Below are 12,411 nucleotides of genomic sequence, written 5' to 3'. Positions count from 1 at the left end.
GAGGAAAAGCGGTAGAAAATGAATGAATGAATGAATGAATAATGTGGAGAATAAATAGATGACATCAAATATGAACAATGTACAGCGTAAACAGTAATTTGTACAAATAATTTAAATTATTTTGAATAAATACCACTTATCCTCACGAGGGTCACGGGTGGTGCTGGAGCCTATCCCAGCTGTCTTTGTGCGAGAGGCGGGGTACACCCTGGACTGGTGGCCAGCCAATCACAGGGCACATATAGACAAACAACCATTCACACTCACATTCATACCTATGGACAATTTGGAGTCTGCAATTAAGCTAGCATGTTTTTGGAATGTGGGAGGAAACCGGAGTACCCGGAGAAAACCCACGCATGCACGGGGAGTACATGCAAACTCCACACAGAGATATACGTACATACTGTACTGTCAGTAGCACAAGGTACAACAAGATAAAGGAGAAGAAAAAAATTCCGTTTGCACTGTATTTTATCACTTTCTCCAAAAAAAGAGAAGAAAGAGAAGCATGGGATGATAGAAAAACAGGAAATCTAAAAAAGGCAGCTGAAAAAAGCAAGGAAATGTGAGGGAGGATCATACTCTGGAGAGCAGCAGCAGACAAACGGCTATAGTATCTGTGCTGTAATTGTTTTTAGAACAGCCGCTTACGTCTTCACATCTACGGAAACAGGCTGATGTGAGACGTCTGACATGCCCATATTTAGTCTTGACAGCATGACATCACATTTTTCACTATCTCCACACTGGATGAGGTCAACAGCGAGAGCGTTTAGCCTCGCCCTCTCGTATTAACGCTCAACTATTTTTATATCCAGCAGTTCCCCCGAGACGTGCCGTCTTGGAGCTGCACTGAGAAAGTCAGTGACACAATATAAACTATGTTCTTCCCCTTCTTCCGCCTCTTTAACCTCTCTTTATCTGTCTCAGCCTTTCAGCATGATGGAATTTAAGTTAGCGTGGCAGGCAACATCCGTCTGTCCATCATGGGCAGGGAATCAGTTTTTTGTGCCTGACTAAGACATCAGTCATGACACTTCTTTGTGGTTAAAGTGCTTTCAGGCATTTTATTAAACATTTGAGATGATATTAACATGGTTTGCAAAATGTCATAGCAGGTCTTTTCCATTGGAGTCTCTGGAAAAAAATATATACGGAAGATTCCTGCTATTTGCGGCCGTGTGTTCCAAGACACACAACAAAAATCCTGAATAATTAAAATAAATAAAATAAATAAAAAATAAATATAATTTTTCATATGGAGAAACCAATTAACCTAGCACGTTTTTGGAATGTGGAAGGAAACCAGAGTACCTGGACAAAACCCACTCATGTACAGGAGAGAACATGCAAACTCCACACAGAGATGCCCAAGCGGAGAATCGAACCCAGGTCCTCCACGCTAACCACTCGTCTACCGTGTGGCTTCACTTTGTAATGGTTCTTTTAACTTTTTTGGTGTCATGAGTACTGTTAATACATATTCTACGCACTATTTGTTATGTTTTGCCCCTTTTCATGCAGCATCAATCAAAACTGAGCATTCATATCACTTATGGAAATACATAAAAGAAAATAACTACCAATATTAACCACTCATTTGAGACACTGACTCACTACTGTAGCCAGAGAGTGTACTCAGGGTAAAAAGGTGACCAGCTTTTTTCCTATGAATGTTTTTTATTTTCATGCAAGAGCGCGTAATTCCGTCCATCAAGCCAGCAAGTATCGTGCCTGCACAACATACTTCCCGTTGCGCTTAGTGAACTTTCCCATGCAGCAGGCTACATTGTCCAGACAGAACAGCTCAATTAAAAAGAGAAGAATAACACCCCTGTGCTCCAATGCTGAAAAGGCCAGTGGCGAGCTACAGTCTTGCGCTGGATGACTTTGTATCCTAATAAATCAGCAGGGTGGATCCTGGCTATGCCTGCCACCGCACGCCATTTGAAGTGGGGGGCCTGGCGGTCGTTCTCCGGGCCTCTGCTCAGTTCCCGTGTGGCCATGACTCAACTGGCCAAAACATCATGCCACACCCCACAGTGCCGCCAAATCCCTGCCAAGTAGAGGCCTGGGTACAGAGGAAAATAGGGATTAAAAGGGGCTCGGCACAATTGCAAATTGAGGTGTTCCTGATCACTGACTTGCAACAATACCAGTGATGCTTTGCTTTTATTGTTAGCGTGCCTCATACTAAAGTCAGTACACCCCTCACTTTTCATCAACCGTTGTATTATAGCTTCTCCAGGCACAATATTTAAGACTACCACTCCATCACCTTCAGCAAGGCACTCATCTTGGATGTGTGTTTGGGCTCAATCATGTTGGAAAACTGACATGTGGACCAGTTTCCCAAGATGACACATGTACTGCTCCCTAGTGAACTCCCTAGTACTGGCAGCATTCATGCAGCTTCAGACCATGACACTGCAACCACCATGCTTGATTTGGAGGCACGACATCATTATCGTGGGCCGCACGGTGATTGAGTGGTTAGCATGTTGCCCACACAGTCAGGAGACTGGAAAGACCTGGGTTTGATTCTCGACTTGGGCATAGTTGGTGAAGTTTGCATGTTCTCCCCGTGCATGAGAATTCCAAAAACATGTTAGGTTCATTGGCGACTCTAAATTGTCCATGCGATTGGCTGGCGACCCCAGAGTGGGGTGTACCGCCCAAAGACAGCTGGGATAGGCTCCAGCATACACTTGCGCCCCTGAGGATAAGAGGCATAGGAAATGGATGGATAAAAGTATCGGAACACCTGGCAAAGAATTAGCATAAATCTTCAATGAAAGCTTTCCTGCTGCTTAATAGGACATGCATGGGATTGATTGTCATAGCAACAGCAGGTCACTCACTCTCTAAAATGTTTCTTCCCACATTTGACTGACTTGTATTGAGTACCATTGGGGCGGGCTGCTGAGTGAAAAGTTTGTGTACATGTTGTATTCTTAGTGCTGTATATTCAGGGCATCTACTTGTACATCCAAAGCAGCAGCCACACTCCTTGTGTGCATGTTTATTTTGATACTTGAGGACGATCAGTCTCAGTGGTTTACCAGTACACGTGTACGTGCATGTGAGCTATCATGGCCTGTGCCCATGCAAGGCATACCAAGTGCAGCATGTGGAAATTTGCAGTTGATGGTGGCACAGGGATATCATATTTAAAAAAATAATACTGATTGAATGCAGTTTCTCTCAACAACTTGTCTTGTTAAGATGTTATTTTTGTAAATCAGAGGTGATTGAGATTAATGAAGAAAAGTAAGGGAAAAGAGTGGTTGTTGCAGGTTTAATAATTAATGAAGGAAAATGCACAAAACAAGCGCACGTGTGCTTGTCATGAGTGATAATAACCCATAAGATTCCATCTGCTGACTGGAAATAAAACTCCAGTGTCATGGTGCAACACTGCCATCTAGTGGAGAAAGCCTGGAGGTTGTTGATTTGAATGTTTTGGGTTGTGTAGGTGATGGACAGCTCCATGCCTCTGATTGGGGAACATGTGGAGGAAGATAAGCAACTGATCACAGAGCTGGTCCTCCATAAGATGGCGCAGCTGCTTCTGGGACTTTCCACACCACCGCCATCTTCAGTCAAGGTCAAATACAGCTTGACACAAGCTTTTGAGTACTTTGCTACTGCATGTGTTGACATTATATAATATATATTATAATTAACGCCGAATTTCTTTCTGTCTACAGACCACACAGCCCAGACGAGGTGGGGAACGCTCTGTTTATGTAACAATATTTTGCATTTGCATGTTTTGTCTTATCTGTGTACATTTGCACTACAGGTGGACACCGCTCTGGCTCTGCATCCCCTTCCCAGTCAGCCCACGGTTCTCCACAGCGAGCCCGGTCAGCCACCACTTCACCGAGCCAGGCCTTTCAACCCGGGCCTATCCCTGACACTTCTGGACCTGCAGCTCAGAAACAGTCTCCTCAACTCAAGTAAGAAGCTTCCATGTACGTAAACTATACACACAAGAAAAGGTTATGGCTAATCTGTTGCCCCTGAAAATACCTTTTGGTTGATGGTGGCCATGTTTTTCAACCAATCTTACTCAAACCTTTCCAGATGTGTGCTTGTCAGTGCCCTGAAGGTGTATACCAAATTTTGTGGTTAAACAACTAAACACCTTAAAGTTACAGTGGGTGTTTTTCAGACCCGGTTTTCAGGGCAATCCAACCTATGGGGTTTTTTATAACAGCACCACCCAGTGGTGTATTTGTCAAAATATAATAGCACAGCCAACACAATGGGGTGAATGTTTTTCTAAATCACCCTTCATGTTCACCCTTTCATGTGCAGCGGTTCAGTTTTTCTTTGTCACCTATAAAACGGAGCTAAGATGTGGATGTTTTGTTCAGGTAGCTTAACGTACATAGACATACACTGAACTGGAAGTTGGCGCTGAAAGGAGGAAACATAAAAATCCATCAACATCGCAGACACCAACCTAAGACGACTAAATCACTGTTCCGTTTACCGCACAGCAAATCGCAGTCGCTGACCAACACCTTCACAGAGACTTTACGAGGCAACGTGACAGATGACGAGGCCAAAGCAGAGACCATCCGCAGTCTCCGGCAGTCTTTCGCCAGCCTCTTCTCTGACTGAGACCCTCCTTCTTCTTCATCCTTCCTGCTTCCTGTCAATCTGCTGAGGAGTCTCCCTGCTTCATCTTCTGGTTTCCTTCCATCTTCTGTCACTGTTGTGAATAACTGCTTATCCTTGCACCTTCGCTACTAGAAAGGCTTCTTCAACACTTTTTATGTTAGTGTGAGCACAATCGTCAGACCACTTCTATTTCTCTTCATTTTAAAGGAAAACTGCAATCTTTTTTATTTTATTTTGCCCATCATCCACAATCCTAACTTGAAACATGAAGGTACATTTCAGTGTGTTCTAAAGAGAGAAAAACAGTAGGCCTGAAAGAGCTAACAATGCACCTAATGGGACACACTTATTAAGCCCTCGAAAAAACCTCCACCGTCATGAAAATGTTGAGCTTGCCAAGCCGTGTTGACCCAAAATATATAAAAGTGGAATAGACGCCCCAGACAAGCATGACCAAACGGCCAACTATATATGGCGTACATGGAACATATAGTACATGTATACAACAAATCATGGAATGTGGGCTAATACTTTACAGATCATTTGGTTGTCTATTTGCATTTGTTCATATATCTGTTCTTGTTTCCCAGTCACTGGTATCCCATTGCATTGTTTTGGAGTGCTGTTACCTCTCAGTCGTTCTTGGCATGAGGCGCTGTGTCACTACTCCAGAAAAGTAGTTCTTCGTATTACCTGTTATAACAATAACATTCATTCATTCCTTCATTTTCTACCGCTTATCTTCACGAGGGTTGCGGGGGTGCTGGAGCCTATCCCAGCTGTCTTCGGGCGAGAGGCGGGGTACACCCTGGACTGGTCGCCAGCCAATCACAGGGCACATATAGACAAACAACCATTCACACTCACATTCATACCTATGGACAATTTGGAGTCGCCAATTAACCTAGCATGTTTTTAGAATGATGTGGGAGGAAACCGGAGTACTCGGAGAAAACCCTCGCATGCACAGCTCGGGGCTCCTAGCTGTGAGACCTGCGCGCTAACCACTCGCAGCCGTGCAGCCCATCACAATAACAATGTGGTTTATATACAGGTTAGTCAGATGCATTAGCTCCCACATGCTAGCTGTTTTTATCTCTTTCGAAAAACACACAGAAAAGGGAAAGATGTGTTGTCATGTTTCACGTAAGGATTGTGGATGATGGGCAACATTCCCAAAAAAGTGCAGTTTTGTGTTGACCACCTTTTCCGTGCCTGCTTTTCTCTTCATGCCATACAGCAGTGTCCAAAGTGCAGAATATTCTTGACATAAAATCAAACATGAAACATATCAAATTCTCCTGCAAATGATCTCCTCCATGCCGTATTTGCTAATTTTTTTTCACTTATCATTTAGTGAAGCATCAATCCCGACGCTAATCAATTCAGTATTTGCAGTTTGCTTGGCCTTTCTAGTGGTGAATTATTCCAGTCACATATCATAATCCAGCTTGATCTACTTGATATTTAATTAATAAGCCTTCAATAAATGTACTTTTTTTTCTTTGTCTCACTTAGTGAAAGTGTTTACGCTCCCACGTTTAGTCATTACAGTGTCTGTGAAGCAACCGCTCTTAAAGGTTTGCAGCTGTCCATGGCAATATTATTCCAAGAGAAGTGCATAAAAGCACATGGCTCACCAGCGTATTTGCCAGCTACTCACACATTGGCTTAAGCAGCGATTCCTCCACCAAAGTGCTTTTTAAGCCAATTAAAAATAAGTCTGCAGCACGCTGCGTCAAGAGCGAAATCGCACAGCTTGTCGACCTTTGAACTGAGTGATTTCACAAAGGTGCAAATGCTCTTCTGGCTTCTGGCCATCGTCTTCCGTGACAGCAAAGTTGTTGTTTTAGTTTTCTTGCTGTTTAGTGCTTTGTGAATAACACGCTTCCATCCAGGGCAATTTATGGTGTTAAGTTACAGCTGCGTGCAAACAATGGCCACCAAGTCCCCACACCCCCCAAAAAAGAATACATTGTATTATTGTATTTGGGTTTTTGTTTGCACTGTTTGTGTCCAAATGTTGTCAAATTGAATATAAATAGTTGTAATGCATGAAACTGTACAAAAGTGTGGGTGCGGGTGGTATTAAGTGTAAACAATTAAAAATAGTACGGCCCTTATTTGCAATAATTCACTTTTTAGGCTATTTTAATTTGTTCACCGTGAAGCCTAATGCTGTGACTACAAAAAAAGCTAACCTTATTCGAGTTGTTTCACATTTTAACATGAGAATGTTGCTAGCTAACTAAGCTAACTACAGACCGCTGAGCACACTGACTGGAAGTTGTGGAAAATTTGCAGAATTTCTGTAAAAACTATCAAATTAATATTCATTTATATTTATGCTATGATACTTTCCCACCACCGTTTCCAGCCTGTATGCTAAGCTATGCTAACTAGAAAAACTGTACATAGTACGCGCTAACGTCAACCACAGCAGTAAAATTGAGAAAAGATAACAAGAATAATTACAGACGATTCCATTCAATTTCCTTTAGCACTGTGTCAAAAGGGACCAAAATAACGTTTAAAAAGTATATTGTTTTGTCCTTTGCCTAAAACACCAGTGTGAAAAGCCATAAGCAAATTATCAGGATGCGCCACGCAATAATCGCTCACTTGTCAACTGACATATCCACTTAGATCATCGTGTCATGTGACTTTGAGATGCGGTTCATTCTAGCGTTCCGTCAGACAGTTGTTTTTCTCTGTCAAAGCAAGAAAAAAAAAGTAAATGTCATTCTAACGTAATGTTTTTAATTTTACTAAATTGAAACAGACCTCCATTGTTTCCAAACTACCTCAAGTTATGCAGAAAATGACTTTAGTGTGGTTGACACTGGGACACTAAGATCTGCGTACTACGAGTGAGAAGACATGTACTCGACATTTAATGTCTGTGGCGTCAAAACCCGAGTGTAAAGTTACCTGGCTGCAATGGAACTCACCCTTAAGGGAATTATCAGCATCCCAATTGCTGTCAAGACCATTCAGAGACTTTAAGAGCAAAGATTGTTTTCATTAAGAATTGACAATGGAAAATGTCATTAGTTTCTTTTATTCTGTATATCATTTACAGAAAAAATTATGCGTGTTTTTTCCTTTATTACCGTAAATAAACATGAACTTTATGTGAAATGGCAACTAACCTTATTTTCTCGTTAAAATGTCAGCACCAAACTCTGCTTAAGATTTACTCTACATTACAGCTAATGAGTCCAGTACTTCCTGTTTGGTTTCACGCAGCCATTTTCGACAGACATCTAGCTCGGTCTGAAATAACTATTGGAAAACAAACGATTGGAAACAATCTGAGCCATGACAGTAACGGTAATGATTGGCAGTTGTGTCGACCAATTAGAGCTTTTAAAAATGTGTGCATCCTTTTAACCTGTCCTCTTTGGAAAAAGGCAATACACTTTTTATGTTCCAAAGTTTTATTGTGAAAGGTATGAAATATGCAGCCACAGAGACTTAAGTTGAAATCGTTGCGACTGTCACTGTTGAGTTACACAATATTCCCGCCACTGTGTCCCCTCCCTCTCTGGTGGATGGTATGAAATGGTACTTTAGGTGTTCTTCTTCTGTATATTGTTGTAAATGTGGCATGAATCCTACTTGTGTGCCTCAGGTGTGAACATTCGGTCGTCATGTAATTTTTTTTTTAATGTCCGGCTGCTTATTTGTGAGTGGAATGCATCTCGTATGTTTCTGCAATTTATCAGTATTCTGTACAGTTTGGTCCAGATTTCTGTTATTAAAAGTGAGACCTTTTACTACACCTTGGCTGTGGGTCATCCAGAGAACTATACAGATATAAAATGTTATGTTCTCCATGTATGGTCACTCTTTTAAAAGCCACACATACCATACTGAGAATGATAAAACCACTTCGTCTACTGTATTTTATTCCTCCTGGCATGAAGCTTGGGGTGTCGGGCTGCAGGCCGTACAACCCTGCGGGACTCCTTTCATGTGCGTCACCTCAAGCTGTGAAATAAACTCTGAGGAGCGCTAAAATGTTGTAGGGGTAATAAAAAAACACATTCAGCCTGCGCACAATATTCCATTTTCAAACAATGACTTCATCTCTGCAGCCATTTGTGAGGCAATGACACGTCTGGCTGCCGACAAACATGAGGGAACACTGCACAATGTTATGAGATCATACTCTTATTGACAGGTATTGATTTGACCACAGCTTTCTACTGATTTGGTCTCAAATCGTAAAGCCAAATTGATTTTATAAATTGATTTTCATGGTTTTGTACATCCATTTTCTATGCCGCTTATCCTCAAACCTGACATTTTTCTTTGTTTCGCTGAGATTTTTTGCCATTTTTAAGGTGGAAAAAGTCACTAATCAGATCTGTTCTGTTCAGATCTGATATTGTCTAGCATCATGATGGTAGCACAATGGTCTGGGGCTGCATGAGTGCCGCTGTCACTGGGGAGCTGTGGTTCATTGAGCGGAAACTTGAATTCCAGCATGTGCTGTGACATTCTAAAGCAGAGCATAACAGTTTTCCAACATTAAAACAAGCCCTAACACACCTCAGAGATGATTAAGTGCACTTGCTGATTAAAAAAAAAATTAACGGCTTCATTGGCTGAATATAAAGACAAGACTGCCTTATTTTTTTCGCACTCTTCATCTTCTGCTTACGTCTTCAAACTTGTTTCTGCCCCATATGACACAAGTGCTGCATACCAACCAGACCGGTTGTATTGGCGACCTGATGCTAATCTGCTACTACAGTGATCCCCCCCCCCAGCCCCAGCATTGTCAAGGTTGAATGTTCTAGTCCGGACCTGCCTGCAGGCGGGCGGCACTCCTGTAAATGGGTGCACTAAACCCACAGGCGCTACCTGCATGAATGTTTATGATGCTGCATTCCCACACATCCTTCCTATCAAGGGATCTGGATAAAAGTACTTGCACTTTTTCTTATTATTATGTGTTTGTTTCCGTTTTATTTCTGGCCGTAAGAATGACTCATGTTGATCCGTGATCTTTGCTGAGTGTCCGTCCAGTTATTTAGTAATGACACAATAGTTTAGAGTAGACTGATTGAAGGCATACAAGTGATGGTTGGCGTTGAATGTGTAAAGGTTGCTCATTCTGCCACTTGTGGCGCACACTATCTTCTTCTCACACTGCCCAGACAAACACTACATCATCATCATCATGTGAGATGAACAAGCCAATGTATCATCTAGTTCCCTAGCAACAGGCTAATGTTTTCTTCAGGATTAAAGTGAATGAAATATAATGAAATTTGCGTTTGTTTTAACTGTTGGTCACTTTTCAAGGAGAAAAACAATGTGTACCTAATTCTGTGAGTAGGGAAAAGTAAAAGCCTTGGTTGTCATGGAAACTGTAATGCTTCTTTGTACACCAAGATAATAGCAAGGTTTAGCCCAATAACAGTTATTTCTTACATCCACCTATGCCTAATGCAGTGGTTCTCAATTATTTATATTATTTATTATGAAAAAAAATTTATTTATAAAATTATAGGTAAATTATATTATATATAACAACAACCACACAGGCATTATTTTCACAGCAAATGCTGGAATTCATGTTTCCCTCAATGAACCGCAGCTCCCCAACACTCATGCAGCCCCAGACCATTACACTACCACCACTATGTTTGACTGTTGGCAAGAAAATCCTTCCTCCTTTTTAAAGTATGTTGTCCCTTACTGAGATGTGAGGGCTCTATACACATATTCGTCAATGCCGAAGTACTGTCTTGAGATTTTAAGTACTTTTATAAAATCACCAAATGTTCCAAATGCACAAAACAATATTGTGTGCAGTACTTTTGAAATAAAGTCAATTTAAACATGTTGTCAGCCACTTAGAGAAGAACTATGTGTTGTTAGTTTGAGCTGAAAAGGAGAGAGAGACAGACCACTTTGGATGGAGTAGATGTTTACAAGGGGAACATTACCCCTCTCTGCAGGGCCTTTAGTAGTCCTCTTCTAGGAAAGTCAAATTCCATTCCTTCTGTTCTTTCCCTTCCACTGTCTCATAATGGAAAATGTCATCAAGAGGGATGCATAAAAAATAAACCACAAGAAACATCTTAAAATATTTGCACAGTTTTTTTTTTTTTGCAATTTCCAATCTATCTGTCCATCATAACACTCCTCTGGTTGTTTACCAAACTGTGCCCAAATCAATATGAAGCTAATTTTATCCATGACTGCTTACCCAAACAGGATGTATGGCTAGATCAGTGTTTGCAAGTACACGGGGGAGTTATTTGCACTCGGGAGATGTTTGTTTTCCTCTGGAGATGTTAATGAGATCAGGAGAGTGATAGTCGTGTTCAGCAAACAGACATACATAGCTCACACATCCTTGTAATGTAAAGCAGCAACATTTGTAACACTGATACTGAGGACAATTGGGCACAACATCACTTTAAGGCTCATTTAGTTCATAGTCATTATGTATTTAACTGAGCAAGGGAGGCGTCACTTGGTTGCCAAAGTTATACTAATATTGATATAAAACTTCCATCAGTCTCACAAACTAGCAATCCCTTTTCCTCCTTTCTTGTGACGTTGGAAATGACCACCGTGTGAAGAAAACACAAGCTGAAGTCACAAACTGACACCGATGCCATTCAGTGAATGATGATCATCTTTCTAGCATCTGCCACATTATGATATATATTGCCTATTTTTTCTGTGCTGCAATCGAAACTGAAGTATGGCCTCTGAAACACCAAAGTCGTGATAGGAAGGATTATTATAAGAATGCTTTTCATGGTTATCACAGGAACTTAGGTTATTGCTTATTATTGGTTGCATTTTTTAGATGATGTTTATAAGGTCTGTTGTGACAGACAACACACAGTATGCATGGCGGTCTGTAGGTGTCTGGCCAAGAGTGGCCTCTTGGCGGGAACTTTTATACTCCATAGCATGCAAATGAATTACATTACAATAGAAAAGAGACATTCATGTCACTCCGCCGATGCCACCCTCATGCATGGGGGTTAGCCTACACACCCATTCCTCTGGCACGGTTTGTCATATCCATGTGAGATAACCTCCTAGGGTCAACCATTTGGTGGGACCTCTTGATGTCCCCTGTCCCGTAAAGGTAGAGCTTTGATCAAAAAATGACCTCCTCCGACACTGCCCCTAACCCCAGGTTACAGATAGCCTCCTGCTGTGCCACCATCCTTGAAGGAACAGCAGGATGTGCTCGGATGCAAATGTTGAAGCTCTACAAAAGGCCATAAAGTAATTCACACAATGTGTAAACTATGTTATACCTGTGAAATATAAAATTTTCCATCACAGGTCCAAAAGTGGGCAAAATCTCCACTTTTGAGAGTAGAAGCACTCAAAACAGTGGCTTTGTAAGCTTTTTACAACGTCATAAAGGAACAACCTTGTTCCTCATGACACCGTGATACCATGACAACCAGCCTTGTGTACGCTATATGTCTGCCACCTCACAGAGGTGAGGGGACATCGAGTCTTGAGCATTGATGAAATAAGGACTAACCTGGCGATTCAACGAGATAGAAATGACTTAACTTCGTAAAAAAGAACGGTCGACTCAAAATGATATCATGCAAATGCTACCAGCGTGTATAAAAACTTCCAAATTCATGGTGTAGAAATAATGGAGTGCTCCATCTTTGATGCAATACAATAAACCAAGGGTTTCAGGATGCACACGGATGCAAGAAAAAAAAACCTTGGTGACCCCTAACATAGCCAGTCGTACATTGAAACATTTAC

The 12,411-nt window shown here is 41.5% G+C and overlaps 1 protein-coding gene across 3 annotated transcripts in view; it reads left to right on the top strand.

The window, feature by feature from the left end:
• Positions 1-8,419, top strand: part of syn3 (synapsin III) — a 68,604-nt gene extending 60,185 nt beyond the window's left edge. For 2 of the 3 annotated variants that reach the window (XM_058076852.2, XM_078798432.1), the window contains exons 11-14: positions 3,479-3,610; positions 3,714-3,732; positions 3,809-3,965; positions 4,512-8,419. In XM_058076852.2, the coding sequence (XP_057932835.2) occupies positions 3,479-3,610; positions 3,714-3,732; positions 3,809-3,965; positions 4,512-4,635 (432 nt within the window). In that variant the 3' untranslated portion in view covers positions 4,636-8,419. Of the gene's footprint in view, positions 1-3,478; positions 3,611-3,713; positions 3,733-3,808; positions 3,981-4,511 lie in introns of all 3 variants that reach the window. The other variant, XM_078798440.1, reaches the window with a different exon arrangement.
• The last annotated feature ends 3,992 nt before the right edge of the window (positions 8,420-12,411 follow it).

This window comes from Doryrhamphus excisus, linkage group LG2 (genome assembly GCF_037039965.1).
Source record: "Doryrhamphus excisus strain RoL-2023G ecotype Guam linkage group LG2, RoL_Dexc_Guam_v1.1, whole genome shotgun sequence".
Lineage (NCBI taxonomy): Eukaryota > Metazoa > Chordata > Actinopteri > Syngnathiformes > Syngnathidae > Doryrhamphus > Doryrhamphus excisus.
This window is presented reverse-complemented; position numbering and strand designations above follow the sequence as displayed.